General features: G+C 48.5%; 3 protein-coding genes across 3 annotated transcripts; 1 reads left to right on the forward strand and 2 right to left on the reverse strand.

The window, feature by feature from the left end:
• Window positions 1-26: 26 nt before the first annotated feature.
• Window positions 27-1,373, forward strand: GGS22DRAFT_174908 (uncharacterized protein). The gene has a single exon (XM_047963173.1). It carries the CDS (start codon window positions 91-93, stop codon window positions 1,156-1,158), a length of 1,068 nt encoding a protein of 355 aa, XP_047814294.1. The 5' UTR covers window positions 27-90; the 3' UTR covers window positions 1,159-1,373.
• Window positions 1,374-4,531: 3,158 nt separating this feature from the next.
• Window positions 4,532-6,074, reverse strand: GGS22DRAFT_174911 (uncharacterized protein). Its single transcript, XM_047963174.1, has 2 exons — window positions 5,337-6,074; window positions 4,532-5,282 (listed from the first exon to the last, which is right to left on the reverse strand). Exons 1-2 carry the CDS (start codon window positions 5,976-5,978, stop codon window positions 4,668-4,670), a joined length of 1,257 nt encoding a protein of 418 aa, XP_047814295.1. The 5' UTR covers window positions 5,979-6,074; the 3' UTR covers window positions 4,532-4,667.
• Window positions 6,075-7,398: 1,324 nt separating this feature from the next.
• GGS22DRAFT_182315 (uncharacterized protein) lies at window positions 7,399-16,019 on the reverse strand (the record flags this gene model as incomplete). The annotated part of the gene is made up of 11 exons (XM_047963952.1): window positions 7,399-8,244; window positions 8,310-8,630; window positions 8,708-12,385; window positions 12,473-13,584; window positions 13,671-14,346; window positions 14,433-14,589; window positions 14,662-14,752; window positions 14,818-15,160; window positions 15,282-15,550; window positions 15,625-15,769; window positions 15,828-16,019. The coding sequence occupies 11 exons, from the start codon at window positions 16,017-16,019 to the stop codon at window positions 7,399-7,401; spliced, it is 7,830 nt and encodes a 2,609-aa protein (XP_047814296.1).
• Between the last annotated feature and the right edge of the window lie 13 nt (window positions 16,020-16,032).

The following is a 16,032-nucleotide window of genomic DNA, read 5'->3' on the forward strand; positions in this document are numbered from 1 at the left end:
AATTGACTCTTTGTCTACAACCCAAAATCGATTTTATCTCATTTCCCACCACTTTGACTTTTGGGTTTATCAACGCTCTTCACATAATACATGGACGCAGACTCTGATACAATTGATATACGATCTAAAATACTCCAAAATACACTTATAGAAGTAGCATCATCAAGAAACCCGGTAGAGCCCGATAAGTCAGACGAAACATGTTGCGTCATCTGCCTCGATAACATCACCGACGTTTGTGAGGCGAGACCTTGCGGACATCGAAACTTCGATTATCTATGCCTCGTCAGTTGGCTCGAACAGCAAGCAAAATGTCCGCTTTGTAAGAGCAGCATAGATGAGGTCTGGTACGACTTTGAGAGTGATAAACCAGACGCGAAGAGTAGGGTATATCTAGTTCCGAGTCCCAAAAAGCCAGTCCAACAGCAAACGCTCCTACAAACCTCACTATCTCGAACACGATCTCGAACACGAAATACTATTACAAGGCCAAACCGACGACGATATGAAGAGGCGCCTCGCCGAAGGCCGACTGTAGACGAAGCTCTCCTCCGTCGTCAAGATGTTTACCGGGATCAGCTTTATTCTCTGCACGTAGGGTCTAACTTGAGGTCAGGTCACCGAGACTTGACTCCGAGGGTTTTTGAATCGGACCCCGAGATTGTTTCAAGGGCACGAACGTGGCTAAGGAGGGAACTACAAGTCTTCGAATTTCTTCGCACCCCGCCGACCGCGCAATCCAGCGACGATGCCATGACGAGAAGACGAGCGAACAATGCTGAGTTTCTGCTGGAATATATAATCGCAATTCTAAAGACGGTTGATATTCAAGGAAGCCAGGGACAGGCTGAGGAAATGCTGAAGGACTTTCTAGGTCGCGATCATACCAAATTACTCCTCCATGAGCTGAAGAGCTTCCTGCGCAGCCCTTGGTCGTTGGAAACTTGGGATAACAAAGTCCAGTACCCTACGGCGAAGAAGCGCCCGATAGCTGAAGATGACGAAGATGGCTATCAACTCGAACCAAGACGTCGGAGGCAGGCGATGGGTGACAGTTCTGGTAGGCGAAAGCGATACACAGGCGATTCGTATCGGCCTACTTATTCAAGCCAACATTATAGACGAATGGAACGAGCTCGCCAAAATAATCCAGATTAAATATTTCCACCCTACTAATCGTTCTGCGCTAGTCATTTAGTGCTAATCGAACGTGAATGTTGGTAGTATGTTAGGACAACAAGGCCAACTAACACGATTTCTCCAATCCTGAACTATATTATTACCTTCGTAACCTGTTGGATATAACGATGAAACGTTCCCTCGAGATTCCAGATCAGGATAACATTCCGTGCTTTCTTTGCGCCATATGAGAGTGAATATAGATTGATAGAATTAATAGATTTTCGCGATACTATCTTCGCCATACTGATCATGAGCCATAGTTTAGTATTACCTGCATTCGTAAGTACCTTCCCACACTCCAGACTCATGTTTTTCTTTTTTATCGAAATGTCAGTATTCCCTTCAACTTTCCCCCCGGCCAGTAGCTACACTAACAGGTCGACTAAGAAAAGTAAGCTACATAATAGTTAGGACTTGTACAGCGGCGTTTCAAGATAGTGTGGAGGCGATGTATATTGTATGACACGCTATGGATTATATATAATTTCCTGATGATAGATCATACGTATTGGTAGCTAGGTCAACTTGAGATAGAAGAAATACTACATCAACTATCGTATAGCTACCTAAATTTGGTGCAATGAGAAGTGGAATGGGAAATCGTTCTTTGGGATATTATATAGCTACTTTGATAATGTGCAATGACTAGATACATCATAATTAGATAATCCATCCAACTCATACGGTTCATTTGAAGAAGGAATACAAGTATTTAGGTATCATTTTCCATTTAACCCTAAAAATTATGCTGCTCTTATGTACATATGTAGGTACCTATGTAAACCACATGTACCTAGTAATTACCTAGTACTAAGTACTTCGTTACCTAGAAGAAGATTCTATAGCCCCACAAGACTTAGCCCACTACATAGTACATGTACATAGGTACTAGTTGGCGGACAATCGCTGGGCGATGTACCTAGTATCTCGGTACCCCCTGTAGATTAGTGTGGAGATCATTTTATTGAATCTCTGAATACAAGTGGATAGGTACTTCGGTACGTGAGATTTATTAAATATTTCATTGGTTGAGATAAATCAAATCTAGAAATCTTTTTTAAGTACCTTTGTACTTATGTATATATTTACATGATTATATGATTGGCTGATACAATGCCTTTTTGGGAATGAACAGGGATTATGATAGGTCAGATAATTTTAACTTATGTACTACATAGTACAAGGGCTGGCCCATGATCTAGATCCACTAAAAAAAGGCTGAATATCAAGATCAATGCACAGATATCCATAGCAACCACCACAACCAAAGACAATTACCATGTTTTAACGCATATATACAGCTACATTTATTTTATAATCGCTGACAGTACTGTGAATTAAAATAATCCTAATTAGGATTAGTGGGAAACTGCTCTTACCAGTTCTAATCAGCCTGCCTCCCACTCCCCTCGTCCTTTTCTATATAACACCGGCCACCCTTCACCAACTCTTCCTTCTTTTTTATTTTACATCACACCAAAGTCACCCAAGCCCAGAACCAAAACCCAGGCAAGCAAAACTGATCTCCTAGCACTTTCCCAACAACCCACTTCTCTTCCCTCTCCCACACCCTCTCCCTTTTCTATCCAGACCAAAGTACTCCTACCAATCTTTCCTTCCTTTCTTTTTTCATGGTTATGCAATCCACCAATTCACCCAGCCCAAAATCTCCGAACACCAGGCAACAACCTAATCTATACCATCATCACCTCATCAACCCATCTAACCTTACCTATCACCATCCTTCACTATCATCGATTATTATTGCCACCGATATAGATGACGTTGCCATTAACCATAATTCACTGCCACTCGTTACTTGCCCTCCTAATCTATCCCCAATCAGCCCTATATTACCGACACCTATTCACACAATATTTCCTACTCCTATCATCCATCATACCCCACATCCACATCCATCCCACCTTACCCCACACTCACTTCCACCCCGCCTTACCCCCCCACCTTACCCCCCATCCTCTACCCTACCATCCCTAACCACTCAAACTTACACATAATCCATATCAACAACAACTTTAATCACACTAACACTGAACTTAGGTACCACGTCTCTTATCAACACTTTTAGCACATCTTGTGCTTATTCCTATTATCATTTTCCCTCAACCTCTTATCTTTTCCTTTGCTTCCTACTCATTACATTCTCTTTTTTTACCTTTCGCCCATATTCATATTGACCTTTGCCCATTCTATTCCTTTCTCTACTTCCCCTTCCCCCATACTTCGGATTCTCTATACTCATCTATTCGTGGATTACAGGGTGGGCTCAAAGATTGAAATGGACAGGTTCTTATGCACTACTGGATTTTGCACCTCTAGTGTATAGACTCATGATCCAATATTTATCTACCCTAGGTATAGTTTTCTTGTTCTACTTCGGTAGTTCATGTAAGCTTACTTGGGATGGATGTCCGCACTGGGGGCTGTTGGCACTGGGGGGTCAAAGAACAAGAAACTATTTTTTTTAAAAAAAATTGGGAGGGAGGGAGGCAGAAAAAAAGGATCAAAAAAAGACTGAAAAAAAGGACAGAAAAAAAAGTAGAAAAAAAGTCCAAAAAATAACCAAACGAAGGGATCTGGGGGTCTTAGGCGGTACTGGGGGATTTACGAGGGTCCTGGGGGTACACATATGGCGCAAGGCCTGAGATAACCGGCATCATTTATCTCCAGGTTTTGATCCGTATCAAACAGATTAAAATGGGCAAGCCGCTTGCGACAGGAATCTCTACATCTTCCTGACCTGCAGCGACATGGTCCAGACATACTTTTACCTATAGAAAACTTTCTTCAGTCCTTCATTCTCATTATCTCCTTAATATAGAATCTGTAAGCGGGGACTGAGGGAACTCGGGGATCCGTGAGGGGAATTGTGGGGAATCGCGGGGAACTGGGGAACTGAGGCTACTGGGGGAATTGAACTGCTTTGAACCAAAAAAGCAGTGTAAGAAGAGCATAAAAGATAAAAAAAAAATACGCAGAAGAAAAAGTAAGAAGAAAAGAAAACAAACAAAATAGGAAGAAAAAAGAAAACGAGCAAGAAAAAGAAAGAAAAAAAATCAAAAGGCATGCATGAGGGGAACTGGGGGACGAACCAGTGACTGAGATCGGAGATACGCAAGCAACTCCTTACTTGCCAAACTATCTTCTCAACTCATTGTCCACAAAAGAATAAAATTGGCATCGTCTCAGTGATAGCAGCTTTCTATAGCCCTGCTGCGTGAGACATGCCAGACATATTTTCACTATACCCATACATTAGGTAATCGTTTATATAGGCACTAGGTACCTAATTTACCAATACCTACATAGCCCTGGTGTTCTCATCATTAAGGCACTTCTCTATTATTTCTCTAGTGCTTTATTGATAGTGACTGGTCCGCCTAAAACTCCACTGAGATACAGCCAAAGCGTAGGGACTGAGCCACTAAAGAAATCAGCCCCGCAGTGCGGGGTATGAATACGGTTCAAGCCATTATCGATCTCAATTTATCCCTAGAACCAACATGAACTCTCACAACCGGATGCATCAATTCTCCACGCTCATCCCAGTATCTCGGCACTGACACACATCCGCTATTCATCAACGTCACTCTCTTCACCGGTACCAAGTCTCCGACATACATCTCCTCAACCAGCTGCCATATTCGTCTTCGATTGCGCAGGCCGTTCGGCACTTTCAACGAGCTACTCTCGGCATCCCAGATGGACCATGCCTCTTGGCTGAGTTTACGGACGAGCAGCTCCCAATTGGGTTCCCGGCTCCCATTATCGCGCTTCCATCTTAGACAGAAGTCCCTGACGACGGCGATGTCGACGTCTTGTAGGAACGGTAGGCATTCTCCGCGGAGTAGTACCTCACGCCATGTCCATTGCGGTAGTAGCACGTTGCAAGTGCTCGACATACCGTTACGAGATACTAGAAACGAGCACACATGGTCTTGAAGCTCGGGTGGGAGCGCTAGGAATCTTTCTTGGAAAGAGACGGCTTCTGGAATGGCTGCCACTGCTGGTGAGAGGCTCCTTAAGTTCTCGAGAACTGCTGTCGTCATGTCGGGGATGTTTAAAGGGTAAGCTGCTTCCTGAACCTCTAGTTAGCTACCAATAGGGAGCAACTTATAGGAAGATTTACATACCCATCGCTCCAAGTTCCCATCAACCACACCCGGGAAAGACTCCGACAATATGGGAGCTAGTCGAAATGGCATATAATAGCTATGGGGCAATTGGATCCGCTGAGGCGATGCTATGAAATCAATCGTCGAGCTCATAAGATATGTATCATCAACTTTAAAGCGCATGCGCAGAACTTTCCACAAGGTGCGCAAGTCGCGGACGGCGATATCATGGGGCGAGCGACGCATGGCTGTCTCGGCTACCTCAAGACATGCGGCGTGCGTCGCAATATAGTACGGTGTCACCACCCATTCGCCATTTTCCTCATGGCCATACGAACGGTTTGACTTTACTTCCTCCTGTTGAGTACTAACGTCCCCATTTTCGTCAGCGGTGATAATCCGAAGACGATCCTTCTCGATCACATGCGCACGGTCCTTCCGGATCTCTCGCGTTGCAGAGATATTAAATCTCTGAGCATTATGTTTCTTCCCGTCCCGATAATGCTCCTCTAATTGCTCGAACTCCCTATCCGGGTCGCTGAGCAGTACGGCTTCCGCCTGCCATTTTTCGGCTTCGCTGAGTTGATGTGTTGGCGGCACGATCGCGTCGCCGCAGATGGTGCAGCACAGTTTCCCCATGTAGGGCACTGGGCTCGACATATCAATCGTCAGCGGATATCGAAGACCTCTTGTTAGATAGAGAGAAAATCGAGGAGACAAAGGCTGTTATCACAGCTGTGAGCATTGGCGCAACTATGGCATGGTGGGGTCTTTCTACTAATAGCTGACGGACCGGAGTAACTCACCAACGCCCATTTATAGATACCGGCATGTGATTGGCTTAGAGGGGGCCGTCGGATGTCGAGATGTCTTACCGCGGGTGTGGTAAGCATGATAACAAGGATCTTTCCGGCTCAGCTCTTCTCATCGCCCAATGAGCTTCTAGTTCCATACTGTACTGAATTTAGGGCGTCGTATAGCGAATAACTACCCCTTACGGTCGCCCCCTACTTTAGCCCCCATCTCAATCAACAAAGACGATAGTTATTAATAGAATATGGATTATATAATATTCATTTTTCGGTCGTGAAATGATTATTCGCGTATATACGACATTCTCATCCCTTCGTACGAGAATTTTGATCAAGTTGATGATTTATCCTATCTTGGGTAATGGTTTGGATGGGAGAGAAATCAGAGCCTGGTATCGCAATCAAGGGTAAGGGTTGGCCTCGGGACACAACAAACAGGTATGCTAACACGTCTTTGGGGCAGAAATGATTCATTGAAGGCCATAACAAATCATGAAGGCCCAGATTAGGCTATAGACAATAAGGACAACAAAGGGGAACCGGCTATGGTGGTGACTAATGATCTAGTCACCCCTTTTCCGTGAATCCTCTAGGGGGCCAAAGTTTGTAGACTTAACAATGCCTTTTAACAATAGAATTCATTACATTTCCTTCTTATTGTTCTAAATGTTTCAAACAGAGCTTTGTCTTTATTGTAAGGCTTCTGATGGTTGAATCCGCGACCATGATAAATGGCAACTTATCCCACCGCGGATCGTCTTCCTACACTTACAAGTCAACCTATACCAAACAACCCTTACTACTTTATTCCCTTATCTTTTTCCTTCTGTCATTATATATATAGGATCTTAGATCCACAAACGAGAATTTTCACGATGTGCGTTGCAGACAAAACAGACGTCCAATGCCCCATATGCTGTAGATGGTGGTCGTATGTCCGAAACTACAGCCCCGTCTGCGCGGATCCTAAGGCATGCACTCCATACTGTCCGAATTTGGTGGTGAACTATCTGGGAACCAGAACGGGAGAATGCAAGGACTGTGAAGGACTATTATTTTAAAGATAGGAAGAGGTAAGCCAAGCCTCTCACCCCCTCAGTTATGAGTATAGGGGGGATAGATGTCTAGATGCCCATGGATAATAAACAGCAAGCTTCATATTATGATATACCAACTATACTTACCTAGTTATTCCCCCCGTAGTCTTGATATCATGTGTGACGAATCCCTTGCGCCTTGTTGCCCTCCTGTTCCTCTCATCTTCCATGCTATTTACCAGCCACCTTTTTAACAACTAGCTGTCCGATTGCTATAATCGGCACTCCACCCATAATCTCAAAGATCGCAACATTTGCTCCGAAGTCAATCCGGATCCCGTTGCGTAGTTCGACTGCCATAAGCGAGTCGACCCCGTAATCTGATAGGCCTTTGCGGGCATCCACCTCCTCCACATCGACACATAACGCGTGAGCTAGCTTCCCCTTTAGCGCGTTAACTACGACCTCACTCCGTTTCTGAGGAGTGCTGGCCTGCGCGAACAGGATAGACGGGTTGGTGACTTCGGATGATGCCCCCGCGACTCCGGCGGTATGCTTACCGCTACTGTCATAGATGTTATCAAACCCGGCTACGAACGGTCGGTCTAAAAACTCCGGAGGTTCCTCGCCCCGTGCTCTAAAATGAGCTGGTATAACGGCTCCGACAAGGACTTGGCTTCTCTGTTTCTGATTTCCTTGATCAGGATTGCAGAAGTGCTCTAGCAGCGCTCTTAAATCGTCCTCCTCTACAGCATCCATATCTTTCGCCCGCTCTCGGTGACGGCGATAGTCGGTCCGCTCAGCGACGATACCGATTGTGCGCATCCAGCCTAGGTCGAGCGCCACCGATGAGGGGTGGCCGGCTGAACTCCGTATATGCGCGAGGGCGTCCTGGAAGGTACATCCGGCGGCGTAGTTAGACTGGCTCACGGGTCCGTAGATCCCGGCGAGGGACGAGAGGAGAATGAAAAAGTCGAGGTTGTTAGGCAGGAGGGTATGGAGGTTGTAAGAAGTATTGACCTTGGACCGAATGGTTGTGGACCATTGCGCATGGCTCATGTTCTCGAAAATAGAATCCTGTTGGTGTAGAGGTTAATCATGTAAAGTCCGCATAGAAGGGCATAACTATGTTTGTAGTATACCTGTAATGCCATGGCTGCGTTAATGCAGCCGCGAATCGAAGGTAATGTGGTAGAGCACTCTTCCAGCAACGCCGACAGATCTGAAGCAGAGGCTACGTCGCAGCGGTGAGCCACTACACGGCAACCTCTCTCCCCAAGTTCTTTCACAATTCTGGAAGCTTCGTCTGAAGAAATTCCCGACCGTGACGGGACAATCAAATTCTTGGCACCTCGGTCCGCCATCCAGCGGAGGATGAACCGGCCAAGGCCACCGAATCCTCCGGCAATAATATACGATGCGTTAGCATTAAACTTCCACTCGTTCCCCTGGACTGTATATTTCTGTTCGAATGATCAGTCGCTATAATCTTTGAGAAGCCCGGCTTCTTCCACTGTAGGGGTATATGTATAAAGCTCACCGAAACCATATCTGTATCCTTCATCGTAACAACCGTCCTCCCCACATTCCTCCCACTCTGCATATGTCGAAACGCCCCCTCCACCTCTCCTATAGGAAACACAGTCAAGGGCCCTGGCACTCTGATCTTTCCACTTTCCACCAGCTCCAGAACCTTACTAACTAAACTCCTCGACAGTCCCGCGTCAGTCAAAGAGATATGCAGCAGATCCACGCCCGAGAAGCTCACGTTCTTCGCGAACCCGCTCATAGGCAAGACCGAGTTGCTGCCGATATCCGCCTTTCCGATTTCGATGAAGCGTCCGTAGGCAGCCATGCACTCCCAGCTGGCGCGTAAACCGTCGCCCGACAGGGAGTTAAGCACGACGTCGACACCTCGCCCGCCCGTCATGCGAATGACGCCGCGAGCGAAGCTCGTGTCGCGGCTGTAGAAGATATGATCATCGGGGATGCCGAAGCGGTCGATTAATAGTTGCTTTTTATCGTCGAAGCCGACAGTGGCGAACACCTCGGCGCCGAGGAACTGTTGGGCTATCGCGATCGCCATTTGCCCTGTGCTCCCGGCGGCCGAGTGGATCAGGATCTTCTCGCCAGGCTGTAGCCGCGCCACGTTGATAAGCGCGTGATAGGCTGTCATGCCTGGGTTGATGGCCGCGACAGCGTCTTGAAGAGAGAGCGTGTCCGGAATCTTGAACACCGCGTGCGCCGGTGCCCGCGGGTGGCTTCGCATGCATCCCGGGCTAACTATAACCACACGGTCGCCGACGTGTAGATCATACTCTGGAGGACAACCAGGCCCGATGCGTGTGATGGAACCGGCGCACTCAAAACCCAGGCCTTCCTGGGAGCTGAGGCGGCCTAGGGCGATTAATACGTCGCGAAAGCTGACGGGCCAAGCGGCGGCCGCAATTTCGACTTCACCGACCTGGAGGATATCGGCTTGTGTGGCGTCGTCTTGGACAAAGTGGAGGGTATCTAACATGCCGGCAGTGCCCACCGATAACTTGAGGGGTGGACCGGGCTGCCAGCTCTTAGATCGGAGACGTGGAACAATGCGGTCTACACGCTCTTGATCTAGCTGTACCTCCCGCGTCAGTCTCCCGATAAGTAATTGGCCATCCCGCACCACAAACTCCAACTCGGTAGATGACAACTGGTCAATGAAGCACGATTTCAAAACCTGGGTTATAAAACTCCCCTCGTTACCCAATGCACATGATTCGATAGTTAGGGAGACGAGGTGTTTGCTGCTCTCTTCGGTGCGGATTCCTCGGAAGAAGCCGATAGCTAGAGCATAGTGTGCGTATGACTCCCCATGGTGAGCTGGAGATGTCACCCACAACAAGTTTTGTACGCGCTGGATAAGTCTCCGAATATCTTGGAAGTCTGATTCGGACATGTTGGCCAGATAAGGTGTACCGATTTCAAGAAGGGATACGACCGTCGTGGCGGTCGATGGCTTCCATTCGTCCCGCCTAATATGCTCTAACGATACGATGCGCGACTGAGGATACTGATCAGCGATAGTGGCTGCAACGTCTCGCTGTGTAGTAGAGTCCAAATTTACAATAACTTCCAGCTCAGGCTTGGAGTGGTGTTGGTCTCCGTTGACTAGCAGTCCGTTTAATCGCTGATGCCCAGCGACGGCGGTCGAAACCATAATGCTGCTGAACCACGAGCCGTCGTGTTGCGAATTTTCTAGCGTCAGATCAGCACCCGAGAAGCCCGTCTCGAGCAACAACTCGTCCCATTGCTGCACTGTTGCAAGAGGCGTATTTAGTCTCCACTCTTCTGTCCCCATCCACCAACCCTCGAGCAGACCAAATCCTACATTGATACAGGCGCTCTCTGGGGACGTGATCTCCTGAATAATGAGACGTCCCCCAGGCTTCAAAAGTTTGCGGATTCGGCCCAGCGAGGACGCCAAGTTCGTCGTGGCATGAAGTACGCTTCCTGCAATGATGACATCGTAAAGGCCATTCGAGTCGTCAAACCCTACCTGATCTGCCGGCTCCTTCTCCAGATTAAATGTTTTAAAGGTAATCCTACTCTCCTCGCCAGTGACGCCCCGGCCCTCAGCTGATACAAATTTCCTTCTAGCCGCGTCAAAGAACGCCGATGAGATATCTGTATATGTATATTCTGCAAATCTCGTCCCCTGAAAGCCGTCCCTTTTCTCTAAATCCCATAAGATATCTAAGACCAGACGCGTCAAGCCGCCCGTCCCCGCGCCAACTTCTAAAATCCGTAGTTTGGGATTCTCATGTGATAGTAGGTCCATAAAGGTCTTAAGCCGCCCATCGTAGACGTGTTGTTGGAACAATACATCGTAGAATGACTCGGCCGCCCCGCTAGAGAAGAGGAGGTTTAAAGGGTCAATCTCACCACGTAAGACGGAAGGGAGAGCGCGTGCGACGGTGGGCAGAATACGACACTTCGGAAACTCCGAATCGCATTCATCAAGTAGCCATTTTAGGGCTAGCTCACCGAGTGTCTCATCGAGATCTCGGCTATCAACAACCCGTCTGAGCAAGGCGGCATATTTACGTATGTGGCTGGGACTTGAGACAATCTCTTCGGGTGAAACTTCATCGAGGGCCTTTCGTGTGGCCATGCGCATGGCCAATTCTGCTTGGGGATATATCTCTTCTAATATATCGGTAGTGGTGTCAACCTCGCTGCGGGCTACAGTAGCTATGTCGTGAATGAGTCTCTGTAGCGCGGTGGTACCTATCGAGCTCAATTGAGGTTTCCACGATAAATTATACAACAGGTTGCGTCCCGCCTGAGCGACGTTCTGGTCGACTACCCCGGACTTCGCTACTTGAGCTGCAACGAGGTGTTCTATCGCACAGAGCGGCGTGCCGTCATCGCCTAGCGCATACACAGTGCCCTCCACCCCCGTCGAGCCGCTGCCACCTCCGTCATTGTGCGCCATGAAACTCACACTCACGAATCGCGTTGCCTGTTTCCACGTTCGGGCTGGAAACCAGGCATTAGCAAGCCTCTGTGGTACTAATGTCGGGACCGGCTTAGCAAGCCCACAGGATACTTGTGCGAAAAGCAATTGCATCAGTGTATCAAGAACGGCAGGATGCACAGGACTATGACTCTGCTCTTCCGCTTCTGTCAGTATCTGGGTCATGTCGACTTTTGCAGCTGCGGCCCGGTTTCCATCCCAGACTATATTTGTCAACAGCTGGAAAGCTTCGCCGTATGCATTACCGTGGTCGTGCGTAAAGTCGTAAAAAGCTCGACTGTCAACGGCTAGCGAACAGGACGCCTCTGTCCGTCTCCCGGTCTCATACATCGACTGCTTTTCTAGCCGCTTCTCACGCCCGCCGTCCACTTGTGTACATCCCGGGCTTGTCTCTTCAAACTGTACCTGGATGTCGGCCTGGAAACACTCAGACCACCGTTCCTTAGAATGCGAAAATATCCTGACACTGTACCATGTAGATTCTTTCTCATGCGGCCTGTGGACTGGGTTTAGTCTCAGTTCGGTCTCGGTGGCGTCCGATATGGCTCCACCGACAGTGATTGGGGCAAGGAATGTGGCTTGTTTAAATAGGAAGCCAGCGATAGCGCGCGCGTTTGTGTTTGTAGCCACCGTTTGAGATACGGCTTCGATCGCCATTACCAGCATGCCAGTTCCTGGTAAGATTGTGGTACCGCTGACCTATGGCGCGTAACGACGGTTAGTATGAACTGAGCATACCTAGCTGCCTATGTGTATAACAGGCCTGGCGGATGAATATACACTTACGACGTGGTCAGCCAACCATGGAATCGCCTCCACAGAAAGCCAGTTCCGCCACCGGGGTTGTAACGGGTTCCAGTCATGAGCCCGTCTTCCTAGAAGATATCCCCGCGAAGACGTCCGGAGGCGAAAGTCCTTGCTAAGTCGTGACTCATGCCAATATCGCCGGCTGTGGTCGAATGGATATGGTGGACAGTCAACGAGGAATGGCATCTCGCCCTCTGTCTGGCCATTGGCCGCCAATATAGACAAAGGATATCCACTGCAGAAGAGGGTTCCTGCAAGAGACAATGTGGTTTCTACAGGTGATTTTGAGCGCGTCAGCATGGAATGGTACCGCATAGAGGGAGCCCCCTCGCATACTGGGCGTTTGAGAGCACTGTGCGGTCCAATCTCGACTAGGTCAGTAACGTTGGCATTCCTAGCGAGGTGCAGGACAGCATCCGTAAACCTCACCGGCGAGAGTAAATTATCTACCCAGTACTGGGGTCTTGTAAGTAATTTGTGTTCTACGGGGCCACCGGTAACAGAACTGATGATTGTAATACCAGGACCGGATCGCTCGCCGTGATTGTCGAGAGAACCCATTAGTTGGAGGTACTGGGCCGAAATGACGCGCATGGCAGGGGAGTGATAAGCGATGCCTGTGTTAATTTTGTGAGCGAAAACGCCCTCCTCATCTAGCAGGTCCTTCAGTGCTGTTATAATATCCGCCGGACCGGAAAGCGTGAGATTAGTGGGACTGTTGAAACAGGCGATGTGAATCCCAGTAGCATTCTGCTTGTCGTTTCTATACTGTCGGGATGTGTTAAGCCTGCTAAGATATGATGGAACCTCAGACTCGGTCAGGTTAACGGAGATCATGGCTCCCGGGGGTTCCGCAATGGAGCGGAGACTCCTAGCGACTAGTCCACGGAAGTAGGCAATTTTACAAGCTGATCTTTGCGAGAGGGCGCCGGCAGCGTATGCAGCTGCGATCTCTCCGCTCGAGTGGCCAACTACAGTTACCGGTACCACGTTGAAGCTGGTAAGTAGGTCTACTAGCGCTATCTGAAGAATGGTGCACAATGGCTGACTGAGATCTGGGTCATGAATTCTCTCTGCGTCGCGAAGGCCCGCTGTGTATCGTGTATGATTAGTCGGTATACCTAAGAGGAGGTTTACGCAGAAGGGGGATCCGGTATTAGATAAAAACTCGACTTACAAAATACCGACCACTGACAGCCGAGGCTAGCTAATATTTTATCTGATTGTTCCAGACTCTTCTTGAATAAGGGATATTGTAACAGCTCCAGACCCATACCGGTGTACTGTGCTCCCTGTCCGGTAAACACGAAGGCAATACCAGTCCCTTCAGGTGATATCCTGACCGGCTGCGATGCAGGAATAGTGTCAAGAGAGCTGTTCGTATTCGATTCTTTTCCCGTAACAGCAAAAGTCCTCCATGGCAAAATACTTCGCCGCGAGGCAAGCGTGTAAGCTAGCTGGTCCAGAAGACGGTTATTGCTAGTAAGATGGACACGATGCCAATAGTCTTGGTACGCAGTCAAGGTGCGTCGTACGGCGTTTGAATCTGCGGCAGTCCAGACGAGCAATCTCATTCTTCGACCCTTGGTATACGAATCATCTCGTTTCTCGTAATTGCCGTTCCTTAGAGAGTCAACCCGGTCGTTGATGATATTCAGCATATTGCCGTTACTAGCCGCGTTGACGATCGACGGAGATGAGACGCAATGATGGTAGCCAGCTATCCCTCGGCTCTGCAGGAAATTCAACGCGTCATCGAGAATTATGTGCGCGTTAGAGCCACCGGAGCCGAAGCAATTGACAGATACGCGGCGTAAGCCAGGTGAAGGCCAAGGAATGCATCTAGTGGGCACCTATTCCCGTTAGCTTCTTATCGGTCATGCGTCAACTTTGACGAGGGCGTCAGATGTCAGTATAAACGGGTTAAAAAACAGCATACCTGGACATTATAGAAATCTGCATTGATCTGCGGATTCATGGTCTCGAAGAGTGCTGTTGGAGGAATAATGCCTTTTTCGAGAACCAGGATGGCCTTGAGGAAGCTAGCAAGTCCACTTGCGCCCTCGAGATGTCCAATGTTGGGTTTGACGGTCCCACTGAATATCAGTCAGAGGTATGACCAGGCCCGAGCTAGATGATGAGGTGGCAGGTAGCCGGTATTAACTTACACATATAATGGCTCTTGAGGCGAACGGGATTCCCTGAAAACTTTCCCGATCGCCGTCATTTCAACCGGGTCACCAGCTGGCGTCCCAGTCCCTGAAATCAAGCAAGCACGTAAGACTAGGAAGATAGATATTGAGTTGAAAGGGAGGTCTGCTCACCGTGCGCCTCGACATATCTTGTACTTGAAAAATCAAGACCAGCCTTCTCATACACGTGCCGGATTAGAAGCTCCTGTGCGTCCGCACTCGGCTGCGTGAGTACAGGTGTCCTGCCGTCCTGATTGGACGCCGATGCTCTGATAACTGCCCGTATAACATCACCATTTTTGATGGCGTCTCGTAACGGCTTCAGGACCAGGGCAATAACCCCCTCGCCGCGGGCGTATCCGTTCGCGCGAGCATCAAAACTAAAGCACTTGCTATCTGGGGATAGCACATTCATATTCGACATAAAAAGCGAACTCTCGGGACTAAGGAGCGCGTTGGATCCAACTACGAGGGCCTAGATAAACGTGATCGTCTTACATTAGCATCCCATCTCGTCCTATATTTTTTGTACGAGCTCGGAGAAGAGTGGATGTAAGCATAGCCAGATTATGAGTGGTCTATGAGTTTTAACATACGGCAGTAGCGTCTCCTCCCCGCATAGCTTTGCACGCCATGTCCAGTGCAATCATGCTACTCGAGCATGCCGCATTGATGTGTACACTAGGCCCACGCAACTGAAAGTACCAGCTCAACCGGTTCGCCAACAGTGCCGGCGCTAGCCCTGTTATTGCTTGTCTTGGAATTGCATCGGGATCCTTGGTAAGCATATGTAGGTAATCGTCGAACATGGACGCCCCAAACACTCCCGTCATACTATCGCGGAGGGACTCGATAGGTATGCCAGCTGCACATTAAAGTTAGCGTCCCACCCAACATATATACCTCTCATAGAGAAAGGGGGGTCTATGGATGTCTTACCATTTTCAAAAGCCAGGTAAGCAGCTTCCAGAACCCATCGTTGTTGCGGATCGATAGCAGCCGCGTCTTTAGCTGTGATAGAGAAAAAAGGTGCGTCAAATACGCCTGGATCATCTTTAGTGAAATGAGCTCCAAAGGTTTGCAGCTAGAGGCCCTCCTGTTAATAATGTAGAAGTACAATACGAATAGACTCGGGAACGAACCGTGTTGGGTTTATCTGAAGTGCCATCATTGAATGAGTCGAGTTTGGCGCGGTCTTCTGGCCAGTCGGTCATCAGATTCCTTCTCTCCTCCATGACGTTCCAGAAGCTGTCAACATCCACTGCATCCTGTGGCAGCTTGAAGGACAGACCCACGACAGCAAAGCCATCGTCAACGTCGCTTGAAGAGCTCATCAGTCTGACGGAT

The sequence above is a fragment of the Annulohypoxylon maeteangense genome, assembly GCF_022496945.1.
Source record: "Annulohypoxylon maeteangense strain CBS 123835 unplaced genomic scaffold GGS22scaffold_26, whole genome shotgun sequence".
NCBI lineage: Eukaryota > Fungi > Ascomycota > Sordariomycetes > Xylariales > Hypoxylaceae > Annulohypoxylon > Annulohypoxylon maeteangense.